This window comes from Thalassophryne amazonica, chromosome 1 (genome assembly GCF_902500255.1).
Source record: "Thalassophryne amazonica chromosome 1, fThaAma1.1, whole genome shotgun sequence".
Taxonomy (NCBI): Eukaryota; Metazoa; Chordata; class Actinopteri; order Batrachoidiformes; family Batrachoididae; genus Thalassophryne; species Thalassophryne amazonica.
The window spans coordinates 153,623,578-153,639,027 of record NC_047103.1 but is presented as its reverse complement, the minus strand read 5'-3'; the positions used below and the strand labels follow the sequence as shown (position 1 = coordinate 153,639,027).

At 41.9% G+C, this 15,450-nt stretch overlaps 1 protein-coding gene across 1 annotated transcript in view; it reads left to right on the top strand.

Moving 5' to 3' along the window:
- The window catches only part of scn1lab (sodium channel, voltage-gated, type I like, alpha b), a 93,009-nt gene that overhangs the window by 6,668 nt on the left and 70,891 nt on the right, over nt 1–15,450 (top strand). Inside the window, exon 2 of the mRNA XM_034176611.1 lies at nt 12,515–12,834. Coding sequence (XP_034032502.1) covers nt 12,568–12,834 — 267 coding nt within the window. The 5' untranslated portion in view covers nt 12,515–12,567. The remainder of the gene's footprint in view (nt 1–12,514; nt 12,835–15,450) is intronic.

The following is a 15,450-nucleotide window of genomic DNA, read 5'->3' as shown; positions in this document are numbered from 1 at the left end:
TTGACCGTTGGGGTTTTTCCGTAATTATTGTATGGCCTTGCCTTACAATATAAAGCGCCTTGGTGCAACTGTTTGTTGTGATTTGGCGCTATATAAATAAAATTGATTTGATTTGATTTGATAAATGTTTATCACAAAATAACATGAAAATGTCATAATTCGAAATAACGTGATAATTTCATATTATGAAATAACATGATAGATTCATATCTCGGAATAACGTGATAATTTCTTATCACGAAATAACATGATAATTTCACGATAAAACGTGAAAATACCATATCATGAAATAACATGATAGTTGTGCATCACGAAATAACGTGATAGATATCACGTTATAACGTAATAAATATCACGTTATAACATGAAACCTTTCACGTTATTACATGTTACTGAGTCAAATTATATTTATATGGCTGGCAGCTCCACGTCGCCGTACAGATGTTATCCCAGCAGAGTAAATTTTACTCTGCAAAATTGACTGTGTAGCAGAGTGTTGAGAGATCTGTTTGATTTTGTGAAGAAAAAATCATGTAATCCAGAAAATACTGATGACTTTCACAAAATATACACATTTTTGTATGTGGATTCAGTATTCCTGTTGCATTATTCTCCAGTAATCTCTACAGATGCTTGTAAATCATAGTTTCTAAGATGGTCAAAGCCATAGCTTCCTGTCTACTAGAATAAATGAGCGATAAACAAGACTTTGTACGTTTAGAGGATGTTTGAAATATCAAAATAGCACACAAACTGGAAAAATTCTAGTGTTTGAATACATGAATTGTGTGATTCCTTTTGGTGTCGTCATACATGGACATAGAACAGTCAGCTGTCTCCTCATGCTTTTCGTCTGTCATGTTACATTTGACTCCAGGGACGAGCGCAGTATTGCTGAAGTGAGAAGCAGGTGTGGTTGTTTTGCTCGAAGGGTCGACTGGCGCGCTTGTACATATGACTCCGCCCACCACCGTGCATCAAAACACGGTGACCCGAGGCGCTAAGTAGGACATGAGCACATGTGTTTCATGAGAGTCACCTCTGGAAAAACCGACAACTGTTTCACAGATTGTGTCCACTGAATCCTGAAAAACAACCATCAGTAAACACTGTGGTGACGGGAGAAGCTGCACATCAGTAATAATGGATGCTGGGCTTTTTCTGCCCCAAGTATATATCAGTCTGTGTTCCATAGTGGAATGTGTTAAGTGTGTCTATTTATGTGGCAAGAGACCATTTAATTACAGATAATTAACAGAAAAAGGCTCCTAATCACATTTAGATGTCTTATTATCTTATAACCAATTTGTTCAGTCACATTCTTAGTTTTAAATATTTGTTGAGAAGTCAAACATTTCTAGGTTAATTTTGTAAACCAAAAATATTAATGCAACAGTTATTATTTTAACTTAGGGCTGGGTGATTTTCTGCCCCAAAAAATCTTCGCTTTTTTAAATAAAGAACCTGATTTTTTTTTTTTCTTTTTTGACCAAATTATCCTTCCAAGTGAATTTTGGTAAAAAAAAAAAAAAAAATTAATAAAGGTGATTTGGTATGAGAAACATTACTTTAGTAATCAGTGGCATCGGGTTAAAATAACTTCAATTATATTCAATAATATCAAATTTATTGTTTTCAATTGAACTGCAAAGCAAACCATAGTGGTAATGATAACCATAGTAAACATCTCCCTGTGTTTTAACAAAGCACAGTGTGCAATTTATGCACCTCATATTACAATTCTAAAAGAAAAACTTTTGTAAACATCAACATTTATTTTTTCACTGTTTATAACCAAATGTGAAGTATATGAACTGTGCAACCTCCCATTACAATTATATAAAACTGTTGATTATTCTGCTTTTATTCTAGCTTAGATCATTAATTTGACAGGCTTGTCAATACTTGCCTCTACTGGTGGTTGGCTCTCACTGCAGTATTGTATCACTTCCTGTTCCGGAGCACAGCGGTGTTTTGCTGTATCTGTTAGCTGTTTAATCTGCGCAGTTAGATTGATCTAGTTAATTAGATAACGATTTGTTTCACAGTGTAATCTTCACGTGCCTTAACTAAAGCACTCCCTCTGCTGAATCACCTCTAAATTATTTACACAATATTCACTTTGTGTGTTTTTAGGAATCCGCTAGCTTAGCGCAGCTACTAGCTCTTAGCCGATTTAGCATGGCGGCTTCAACTGTCTCTCCCCCTTTTTCCGCTCTGGGTGTGAAATGTTTAGTTATTCCTCGGCCTCCTTTAGCAGTAATGGTACTTGTAATAAGTGTAGCTTATTCGTAGCTTTGGAGGCCAGGCTGGGTGAATTGGAGACTCGGCTCCGCACCGTGGAAAATTTTACAGCTAGCCAGGCCCCTGTAGTCGGTGCGGCCCAAGGTAGCTTAGCCGCCGTTAGTTCCCTTCCAGCAGATCCCGAGCAGCCGGGAAAGCAGACCGACTGGGTGACTGTGAGGAGGAAGCGTAGCCCTAAACAGAAGCCCCGTCTACACCGCCAACCCGTTCACATTTCTAACCGTTTTTCCCCACTCGGCGACACACCCACCGAGGATCAAACTCTGGTTATTGGCGACTCTGTTTTGAGAAATGTGAAGTTAGCGACACCAGCAACCATAGTCAATTGTCTTCTGGGGGCCATAACAGGCGACATTGAAGGAAATTTGAAACTGCTGGCTAAGGCTAAGCATAAATTTGGTAAGATTGTAATTCACGTCGGCAGTAATGACACCCAGTTACGCCAATCGGAGGTCACTAAAATTAACATTGAATCGGTGTGTAACTTTGCAAAAACAATGTCGGACTCTGTAGTTTTCTCTGGGCCCCTCCCCAATGGGACCGGGAGTGACATGTTTAGCCGCATGTTCTCCCTGAATTGCTGGCTGTCTGAGTGGTGTCCAAAAAATGAGGTGGGCTTCATAGATAATTGGCAAAGCTTCTGGGGAAAACCTGGTCTTGTTAGGAGAGACGGCATCCATCCCACTTTGGATGGAGCAGCTCTCATTTCTAGAAATCTGGCCAATTTTCTTAAATCCTCCAAACCGTGACTATCCAGGGTTGGGACCAGGAAGCAGAGTTGTAGTCTTACACACCTCTCTGCAGCTTCTCTCCCCCTGCCATCTCCTCATTACCCCATCCCCGTAGAGATGGTGCCTGCTCCCAGACCACCAATAACCAGTAAAAATCTATTTAAGCATAAAAATTCAAAAAGAAAAAATAATATAGCACCTTCAACTGCACCACAAACTAAAACAGTTAAATGTGGTCTATTAAACATTAGGTCTGTCTCTTCTAAGTCCCTGTTAGTAAATGATATAATAATTGATCAACATATTGATTTATTCTGCCTTACAGAAACCTGGTTACAGCAGGATGAATATGTTAGTTTAAATGAGTCAACACCCCCGAGTCACACTAACTGCCAGAATGCTCGTAGCACGGGCCGAGGGGGAGGATTAGCACCAATCTTCCATTCCAGCTTATTAATTAATCAAAAACCCAGACAGAGCTTTAATTCATTTGAAAGCTTCTCTCTTAGTCTTGTCCATCCAAATTGGAAGTCCCAAAAACCAGTTTTATTTGTTATTATCTATCGTCCACCTGGTCGTTACTGTGAGTTTCTCTGTGAATTTTCAGACCTTTTGTCTGACTTAGTGCTTAGCTCAGATAAGATAATTATAGTGGGCGATTTTAACATCCACACAGATGCTGAGAATGACAGCCTCAACACTGCATTTAATCTATTATTAGACTCAATTGGCTTTGCTCAAAATGTAAATGAGTCCACCCACCACTTTAATCATATCTTAGATCTTGTTCTGACTTATGGTATGGAAATTGAAGACTTAATAGTATTCCTGAAAACTCCCTTCTGTCTGATCATTTCTTAATAACATTTACATTTACTCTGATGGACTACCCAGCAGTGGGGAATAAGTTTCATTACACTAGAAGTCTTTCAGAAAGCGCTGTAACTAGGTTTAAGGATATGATTCCTTCTTTATGTTCTCTAATGCCATATACCAACACAGTGCAGAGTAGCTACCTAAACTCTGTAACTGAGATAGAGTATCTCATCAATAGTTTTACATCCTCATTGAAGACAACTTTGGATGCTGTAGCTCCTCTGAAAAAGAGAGCTTTAAATCAGAAGTGCCTGACTCCGTGGTATAACTCACAAACTCGCAGCTTAAAGCAGATAACCCGTAAGTTGGAGAGGAAATGGCATCTCACTAATTTAGAAGATCTTCACTTACCCTGGAAAAAAGTCTGTTGCTCTATAAAAAAGCCCTCCGTAAAGCTAGGACATCTTACTACTCATCACTAATTGAAGAAAATAAGAACAACCCCAGGTTTCTTTTCAGCACTGTAGCCAGGCTGACAAAGAGTCAGAGCTCTATTGAGCCGAGTATTCCTTTAACTTTAACTAGTAATGACTTCATGACTTTCTTTGCTAATAAAATTTTAACTATTAGAGAAAAAATTACTCATAACCATCCCAAAGACGTATCGTTATCTTTGGCTGCTTTCAGTGATGCCGGTATTTGGTTAGACTCTTTCTCTCCGATTGTTCTGTCTAAGTTATTTTCATTAGTTACTTCCTCCAAACCATCAACATGTCTATTAGACCCCATTCCTACCAGGCTGCTCAAGGAAGCCCTACCATTAATTAATGCTTCGATCTTAAATATGATCAATCTATCTTTATTAGTTGGCTATGTACCACAGGCTTTTAACGTGGCAGTAATTAAACCATTACTTAAAAAGCCATCACTTGACCCAGCTATCTTAGCTAATTATAGGCCAATCTCCAACCTTCCATTTCTCTTAAAAATTCTTGAAAAGGTAGTTGTAAAACAGCTAACTGATCATCTGCAGAGGAATGGTCTATTTGAAGAGTTTCAGTCAGGTTTTAGAATTCATCATAGTACAGAAACAGCATTAGTGAAGGTTACAAATGATCTTCTTATGGCCTCAGACAGTGGACTCATCTCTGTGCTTGTTCTGTTAGACTTCAGTGCTGCTTTTGATACTGTTGACCATAAAATTTTATTAAAGAGATTAGAGCATGACATAGGTATTAAAGGCACTGCGCTGCGGTGGTTTGAATCATATTTATCTAATAGATTACAATTTGTTCATGTAAATGGGGAATCTTCTTCACAGACTAAGGTTAATTATGGAGTTCCACAAGGTTCTGTGCTAGGACCAATTTTATTCACTTTATACATGTTTCCCTTAGGCAGTATTATTAGACAGCATTGCTTAAATTTTCATTGTTACGCAGATGATACCCAGCTTTATCTATCCATGAAGCCAGAGGACACACACCAGTTAGGTAAACTACAGGATTGTCTTACAGACATAAAGACATGGATGACCTGTAATTTCCTGCTTTTAAACTCAGATAAAACTGAAGTTATTGTACTTGGCCCCACAAATCTTAGAAACATATGGTGTCTAACCAGATCCTTACTCTGGATGGCATTACCCTGACCTCTAGTAATACTGTGAGAAATCTTGGAGTCATTTTTGATCAGGATATGTCATTCAATGCGCATATTAAACAAATATGTAGGACTGCTTTTTTGCATTTGCGCAATATCTCTAAAATCAGAAAGGTCTTGTCTCAGAGTGATGCTGAAAAACTAATTCATGCATTTATTTCCTCTAGGCTGGACTATTGTAATTCATTATTATCAGGTTGTCCTAAAAGTTCCCTGAAAAGCCTTCAGTTAATTCAAAATGCTGCAGCTAGAGTGCTGACGGGGACTAGAAGGAGAGAGCATATCTCACCCATATTGGCCTCTCTTCATTGGCTTCCTGTTAATTCTAGAGTAGAATTTAAAATTCTTCTTACTTATAAGGTTTTGAATAATCAGGTCCCATCTTATCTTAGGGACCTCATAGTACCATATCACCCCAATAGAGCGCTTCGCTCTCAGACTGCAGGCTTACTTGTAGTTCCTAGGGTTTGTAAGAGTAGAATGGGAGGCAGAGCCTTCAGCTTTCAGGCTCCTCTCCTGTGGAACCAGCTCCCAATTCAGATCAGGGAGACAGACACCCTCTCTACTTTTAAGATTAGGCTTAAAACTTTCCTTTTTGCTAAAGCTTATAGTTAGGGCTGGATCAGGTGACCCTGAACCATCCCTTAGTTATGCTGCTATAGACTTAGACTGCTGGGGGGTTCCCATGATGCACTGAGTGTTTCTTTCTCTTTTTGCTCTGTATGCACCACTCTGCATTTAATCATTAGTGATTGATCTCTGCTCCCCTCCACAGGATGTCTTTTTCCTGGTTCTCTCCCTCAGCCCCAACCATTCCCAGCAGAAGACTGCCCCTCCCTGAGCCTGGTTCTGCTGGAGGTTTCTTCCTGTTAAAAGGAAGTTTTTCCTTCCCACTGTTGCCAAGTGCTTGCTCACAGGGGGTCGTTTTGACCGTTGGGGTTTTTCCGTAATTATTGTATGGCCTTGCCTTACAATATAAAGCGCCTTGGGGCAACTGTTTGTTGTGATTTGGCGTTATATAAATAAAATTGATTTGATTTGATTTTATTTAGCTTATTGTCAGCTTTGTTTCTTGTCTATACAACAGTTTACAAAAAGTTATTTATTTATTTTTTTTTTAACCAGGTTAGTCCCATTGAGCTCAAGATCTCTTTTGCAAGGGAGACCTGGACAATTATACATTTTCCAATTCACCTAACTTGCATGTCTTTAAATGTGGGAGGAAACCCATGCAAACACTTGGAGAACATGCAAACTCCACACAGAAAGGCCACAGGTGGGAATCAAACCCATGACCTTCTTGCTGTGAGGCAACAGTACTATCCACTAATCCACTGTGCTTCCAAATATAAATCAAATCAAGAAAGACAAAGCCTTTATATTAAGAATAAGGAATATTAGGAATATTAAGCTGTTTGAGCTGAGCTGTGTTTAAAGAAACGTGATTCTCAATGAAGAAAACATTATGACTCAGGTTTAATATACTGATTCAAAGAAGTTGTATTTAGACAAATGAACAGATGAAGGCAGCAGGGTGGTGGTTAGTGCCGTTACTTCACACTGAGAAGGTCCTGGGATCGCGTCTCCCCCTAAAGTCCTTTGTGTGTGGAGTATGTATGTTCTTCTTGTATTTGCATGGGTTCCATCTGTGTCCTCCAGCTTCGTCCTACTTCCACAGACATCTGGGATCAGTGACTCTAAATTGACGATAGGTGTGAATGTGTTTCTGTGTCTACGAGATCTGTCCAAAAAGTAACGGACCTTTTTATTTTTTTCAAAAACTATATGGATTTGAATCATGTGTGATTGCATCAGCCAAGCTTGAACCTTCGTGCGCATGCGTGAGTTTTTTCACGCCTGTCGGTTGCGTCATTCGCCTGTGGGCAGGCTTTGAGTGAGCACTGGTCCACCCCTCCCGTCGGATTTCTTTTGTCTGAGAACTTGCTGAGAGACTGCCGCTTTTCTCCAGAAACTGTTAGAGACAGGCAGTTGGAAACCATTCGATAGATTCAGTTGGATATCGGTGAAGATTCTGTCGGCGTCACGCGGATTATGGACTGTTAAAACCTTTTTAAAGATGGCCCACAACGGTGGGGCACGCGGCGCGCCGAGCGGCCATTCGACAGGCTGGATCGACCAGATCATTTCTAAACTGAATGCTGTGTTGATCCGGGACATCATGTGACTACCACAGAAATGGCAACAAAGCTGGACATAGCACTTTTGCGACACATTCCACTGTTACAGGATTTGCGCGTCGGCACGAAGCAGCTCAGGACGCGCAGCAAAAAAAAACACCTCCGTGTTGGAAACCATTCAAAAGATTCAGACGGCTTTTGATGGCTTTCAGTCGAGTGAGTATCCGAGAAATTGTCTAACAGCTGGACATGCCCCAACATGTCCTGTGAGACTTCCAAGACGGAGGTGTTTTTTTGCTGCGTGTCCTGAGCTGCTGCGTGTCCTGAGCTGCTTCGTGCCGACGCGCAAATCCTCCGCACGTCTTTCATTACAAAATCTCCTGTAACAATGGAATGTGCCGCAAAAGTGCTATGTCCAGCTCTGTTGCATGATGTCCCGGATCAACACAGTATTCAGTTTAGAAATGATCTGGTCGATCCAGCCTATATAGTTTTTGAAAAAATAAAAAGGTATGATACTTTTTGGACAGACCTCGTATATGTGGTCCTGACTCAATTTCAATTTATTTTCATTTATATAGCGCCAATCACAACAGAGTTGCCTCAAAGTGCTTCACACAGGTAAGGTCTAACCTTACCAACCCCCACACCAACAGTGGTAAGGAAAAACTCCCTCTGACGAAGAAACCTCAAGCAGACCAGACTCAAAGGGGTAACCCTCTGCCTGGGCCATGCTACAGACATAAATTATAGAACAGTTTACAGAATAATTCACGGACGAATATACAAGAAATGCTGTTGGCGCACAGGACAGGAGGATCGCCAACATGAACACAACTCCCATCTCTGGATGGAGCTGCACCTTAGACAGAGAGAAAAAACAGAATCAGGCATCAGAAAGACAAAAAATACATATAATTTGCCAGCATTAAACAACAAGAAAAACAGAGAAATACTAAGGTGATCGCCGGCCACTAGCCCTAAACTTCACTAAAAGACCCAGAATTTAGGTAAAGTTGAGGCCATGGCCCGCTCCAATTACTAATAAATGAATTAAAAGAGTAAAAAGCGTAAAACAAAACTGTACCAGTATGCTAGCCATATGAAAGGGAAAATAAGTGTGTCTTAAGTCTGGACTTGAAAATCTCCACAGAATCTGACTGTTTTATTGACACAGGGAGATCATTACACAGAACAGGGGCACGATAAGAGAAAGCTCTGTGACCCGCAGACTTCTTATTCACCTTAGGGACACAAAGGTGAATAAGACTCCTGCGATAAACTGGCGGCCTGTCCAGGGTGTACCCCGCCTCTTGTCCAATGACTGCTGGGGTAGACTTCAGCCCCCCTGGGGTCCATAATTGGAATGAGCAGGTATAGAAAATGAAAGAAAGAACAGATTAGTATTGTGTTTGTTAAAGCTATTTTGGCCACATAATGGCCTTTTAGTACAGTCACATTCATTTGAGAAGCTGAGTGAGGAATCAGAGTGTCTGGGTTTGTGATTGTCCTGATCAGGACTCAGATGCAGGGTTTTTATGACTTCCTGGGCTCGGCCATCAGAAGTGTATGTCTGTTCTGACGGTGGAGATCATTTCTCTGGGTTCTCAGCATTTGAGAGCACGAAACAACTTGGAAAAATTTATGATGTAAGGTGTTTTGGTGATGCCAATGTCTATGCAGGAGAACCCAGACCCACATTTTTTTCAGGTCCTGGCACTTCCTGTGTGATTGTGAGACAGCAACCAGCGATCTAAGACAGTTGATGATATGGCTTTGGAAGTACAGCTCTTCAGAGGATCTTTGCGTTCAGAAATAACTTACTAAAAGCAATAGTTCCCAACCCTGGTCCTGGAGCACCTCCAGACCTGCACAGTTTAAATCTCTCTCTCCTTTGCGTAAAGCTGATGAGCTCATTCAGGTGTACTCAGTCCATCAAGAGCTGACAGAGAGCTGAATGAGCGCAGCAGCTTTTAGCAGAACAGACTGAGAAGGCAAACATGCAGGTTTGGCGACCCCGAGGAACAGGTTTGGGAAGTATTGATTTCGGGAGTCTCATATGAGGAGTATCACTTGCACTAAGAGGGAATATCAGCTATGACATTTTGATCACGTGGTGAGTTTTTCTGGGCATGATCCAGCATGCAGGAACATCAGTGATGAGGAACTGAGCAGATGGAGAAGGCCAAGGACACACCCACTCTTCACCTGGCTGTGGCAGACAGATGGTGTGGATGGACTGGATGTCTGGATGGATGGTTGCCATCCACGACCCAAGATGGTTCCATGGAGTGGTGACACAGCTGGCACCAGTGGAAGCTCCCTGACCTCACCTGACCTCTCAATAGGTTTCTTCCCTTCCACTCCTCATGTTTTCTGGGCCTGTGGAGTCTCCCAGTAGGACCCAAACATACCTGTGAGACAAAAAAAACCAAAAAAAACAGCTGATAATGGCTCACCTGGTGTAGAGGAAAGATCATGTTTTTGCACCTCCTGCTTTTTCCTGTGGGAACATGAAGGGTGGGATATGGTTTTGATTTTAAGATTGAAAATAATGCTTACTCAAGCACTTCATTTTAGTATTTTATGTTTTACTTATTTATTTTTTGCAGTCTACAAATGAATTATGCATTAAAAGAGAACAGATTTGTTTCACAGCCTGCAGCAGCCACTTTGTGCATGAACCATAATGCAGCTGGAACAGATTTACTGCAGACTACTGTGGCAGGAGTGTTTGTCTGAGCTTTTTATTGCCGTCTCTCACATCCATTAATGGATCTCTCAGGATCAGTCTGCAGGCATGCCGTCCAAACATGGCCTCTTTTAGCTAATTAGCATCTCTGATCTTACTCATAGTCTTGAAAATTATGGCCTTCTCGAATTTTCAGAAAGCAGACTTACATTACTGTACATCAAAAAATGCAGATGTGAGAGTTTCTTACAAGCACAAATCAAATGGAGCTGAGTTTTGTTTGTGGTCACCACAGATCCGCATTGGGATTTGACACAAGCTTTACACTGGATGTCCATTTAGTGGCAACTCCAGTTTTACCTGGAGAAACGCACACATCCCCTGGTGTCCCATCCAGGTGCTAACCAGGACGCAATCTGCTTAGCTTCTGACATCTGATAATATCAAACGTACACCGAGCAGACTGGCTGCTTTCACAAACATTCATCAGTAAGTAGACAATAACACAGATCACATGTTTTGTCCATGGACAGGCAGCATAACCAAGAATCGAACCCAGATCCACTTATTGGTATTCCAACTTCTTGTTCCATTCACGTGGTAAGCTTTGATGGCGTTGGATGAAGCCTTCCCTGGAGTAAAAAAATGTTGTAGTTCCTTTACTGGCCCTTTGAGGCTGGTTCTCAAACAGAGCACATTCCCATAGGAGTCCATGTTAAAATGTATAGTTTTAGAGCAGAAATAAACATGTTCCCAACTGCGTATAAAACACAGTTTTGGTGTCTGTAGATGTTTTCCTCCTCCATGACAACTCCATGGGAGCGGGGGGAGGGGGGGATTTTTTTTTCTGAGTTTTTAGTTTAAGGAGCTTTAAGCCATAAAGTTCTGTATAATAATATGGGTGTGGTTACTTTGACTGACAGCAACTGAGCCGAGCGTCTCCGCGTCTCATACCATCCGACCATATCTCTTCTGCCTGCCGCTGGATGCGACCGCCACTCGTCGTGGTGGAGGCTGTGTCTGTTTGTTTGGAGTATTTTATGACAAACATCTAGAATAATCTGGCTTGTTGTGTGGTGGAACTTCCGAACGGCTCATCTGAAACGTCCTGCTGCAATGGTGTTGATAGCTTGATCTGTTAGGTCCACTTAATGTACAGTTAGTGATAAAATAAGTGGCTCATAACTTTTAATGTCCACACCAAAGCAAAGAGTTATGAGAACCGCCGCCCAGTCCCTAAAAATAGGATTAATAAACACCCAAAGTTAGCTGGTTCGGACTCAAAGAGAGGGGCATTTTGTTCAGTATACATACACAGTCTATTGTCCCACTCAGTAAATAGTAAATGGACTGCATTTATATAGCGTTTTTCCATCTGCATCAGACGCTCAAAGCACTTTACACACTAATGCCTCACATTCACCCCGATGTGAGGGTGCTGCCATACAAGGTGCTCACTACACACCGGGAGCAACTAGGGGATTAAAGACCTTGCCCGAGGGCCCTTAGTGATTTTCCAGTCAGGCTGGGATTTGAACAGAGGATCGTCTGGTCTCAAGCCCAATGCTTAACCACTAGACCACCAGTGATCCCATTATCCAACTGCACCCTGTAGCTCTGCAGCTTTGATTCTGTGTTCCATAATACAGTGGCTCCCAAGTGTTTTCTGCTGGCTCCCCTTTTGTAGATAAGAAAATTTTTAAATCTCCCAGCTCCAACACACAAGTCTTTTGACTCGAAACTCCACTGGCATTTATTTTATATATTGTAATTTATGCAGAAACCATTACATCTGTAGCTACGATAAGTGGAAAAAAAATTCAGGTTGAAGAAGTGAGCAGCGTTTCTGTGTATGTTTCTTTAAATGGCGAGAAGCTGCTGGTTTGCACGTCCTCTTCTCTCTTTCTCTGTCTGTCACACAGATTCTGTAGGTATATCACACAACAAAAGCAAAAGTCCATATGTGGACCTCTGTGGCGTGTGTCACAGAACTGTAAAACAAGTCATTACAGGTCACAATTTAACTTAGAACTGTGGAGTTTTTGGATTATTGTACTTTAATCATTTTAAACTTTAACCTTCTTCCTTAACTATGCAGGCATTTTGCAGGGAAAGAGAAGGTGACTGTGTCATTCTGACCCATCATCTCCTCACCTCCTTCCCCACTGCAGCTCCCTGCTCCAGCTGAGCCCCTCGCTGCCCTCTGAAGGAGCAGGATGACAAGATGGCACAGCTGCTTGTACCGCCCGGACCTGACAGCTTCCGCCCCTTCATCCCCGAGTCGCTGGCCGCCATCGAGAGGCGCATCGCCGAGGAGGAGGCCCAGAGATCACGGGCAGAGCGCCGCAGTGACACCGATGATGAAAATGGACCCAAGCCCAACAGTGACCTGGAGGCAGGGAAGTCTCTGCCCTTCATCTACGGGGACATCCCTCCCCACTTGGTGTCCATGCCTCTGGAGGATCTTGATCCCTACTACAGCAGTCAGAAGGTTTGTTCTTAGGAGCATCTTCCCAATCCAACATTCTGGTGTGTTTTTGGCTTCACAAAGTGATTCATTATTGAAAAACTGGAAGCTGGAACCTGCATTTACATGGTGTGTCTCATGCGGTGAATTTTGTAACAAGCCACGTCTGCACTCTCCAGTCTAGTGCATGTTTTGAAGATAATTGGCCAGTGGTGTCAACACACTGTTTTAAGGAAAGTCAGGTCATTTTCTCCCATATCCATCAAGCCTCTGGTGAGGAAAAAGCTGAATGTATTCCTCTCTAACAGTGACGAGTTTCTTCTTATCTTTGACATCACACTTAGTTATGGACAAAACTTTAACAGGTTTTAAGAAGCTTTAACAATCTCTAAAAGAGCTCGCATGAAACTGCCCCGATAAAAGAATAACTGGGCAAATGTTCATCATTACTGTTCCCAGAATCCTTTGCGCTGCTGACATAATCACACTGCTGTCTTTATTTAGATAAAATCTCTCCTAATAAAATTTGACCAGCAAAAACATTTTACGTATTTCACAATTGCACAGTCTCTCTGGAATAATTAGGCCCTGTTTTGTGCATGCACAGTCATTATAAATATGGCCCCAGATGCCTAAAGTTGAGAAGTCTTGATTTTAATCAAGCACGGATTTGACTAGGAACAAAAGACGTGTCCTTAAGATGACTGGCAACTTCATATATAATTTAACTTCAAGGAATACAGGTGACATTCTGTGAAGCAGCAGAAGTTATCCAAAAATGGGCCCAGTTCAGTAATGAGACATTTGTACACTGAACAGTCAGTCTCAAATACTTGTCAAAAATCAGGAATCCTGGAAGGCAGGAAAGGTTTGTTAAGAAGGAGGCTGAGAGAACTTGATACAGAATGTTAGAAACAACATGGAGAAAACATAAAGATCCAGTACAACCTGTGACAAAGGAAGATATGTAAACACTGTGACAGAAGGCTGACATTTGGGATCAGCTGTGGTATCCCTGGTACAATGCAGACAAAAGACACAAGAGGGCTAGTACAGAAAAAGGACACAAGAAGGAGCCAGAGACCAGAGCGAGAGAGAGAGGCGCCAGGGAATAATGGAAATGATACAGTGACATGCCAAATCAAACACAGAGATGACAATAAAACAGACTATTTACAATGAGTGAGATGTAATCAGATAACATGGGGAACAATAGCAGCACAGAGAGGACTGCAGAAAGGACATTAAACCCAAACACCAAAACGTGACCTCTGACATTAATTACAAGGGAGGACAAACCAGATAACATGGAGAATAATGTGAAAGACAGAATAATGTGGAGCTGAAACCAAGACACCAAAAACATGACCCATGACACCTGTAATTTCCTTTGGGATAAATAAAGTTGATCTTATGCTTATTCTTAAAGGCTCCTTCAAACATAACATGAATGAGGGTGAAACAGGCTGAATCAGGCCAAATGGGCAAAAGTTGCAAAGTTCGAGACCAGTCCCGTCGCCAGATCTCAGTCTTAAGGGGGGCTTATGAAATCCACCAGGTGGGCACCACTATTAATAGCTTATTTTTGCTTATTTTTACTATTCACACAGCCCTAATCCCTCACAATAATCATCACATTAACCATGACTGGACCAGCGCTCTCTCTCTCTCTCACTCACACACACACACAAACAAACAAACACATGCGCGCATGTTCGCACGCGCACACACACACACACACACACACACACACACACACACACACACACACACACACACACACACACACACACACACACACACACACACAAGTACAAATAACGTATTAGATCACATGCAGCATCTCGAACTAAACAAACAAAAAAACACCACGGCGGGTGCATTTCAAAGTAGCCAACAGAGGGGTAGCTACCAATTGCCAACACACATACACACACACACCGCCACCACCACCACCAACTGAGTGTGCACATGACGCATTAGATGACAAGCAGCATCTCAAACTAAACAAAAGAAAACACCACGGCGGGTGCATTTCAAAGCAACCAACAGAGGGGTAGCAGTAGCAATAGTACCAATTGCCATCACATACACACAATAAAAGTTTGGACCTACTTTGAGTAGAGTGCCAGCACTGTCCTCTCTTTCAAAAACTCACACTTCATTTCCCACCATAAACGCGGTAACTGATTGTTGCTGGGCAACACTGACGTGATTACGTAGACAAACTTTCCAACAAACTCACACGGTTTTAATATATTTAATGTCTTAGTGATTATGCAACACTGGCCGTTTTAACCCAATGCAAGTACAATAAAATGAAATTAGGATTTTATTTATCTATTTATTTATTTGAGATCTGTGACTGTGATCTGGCTTGGGTGGGTGGGCCAGGGTGGGCCCAAGCATATCAGTGGGCGGGCACTGCCCCCTAGGGCCCGCCCATAGCGACGGGGGTGTTCGAGACGCAGTTGGGAGGGACAGACAGTCAGCCAGTCATGTACGACTGGCATGCAAATGCCATCCAAATACCCAGAATGTGTGTAGATGCCGCCGCAAATGATTTGCGCACATTCGGTGTGGAGTGGCTCCATAATCCAGGTCGCCTGTGCCCAGAACAGAGTGTAAAACAGGAGGAAA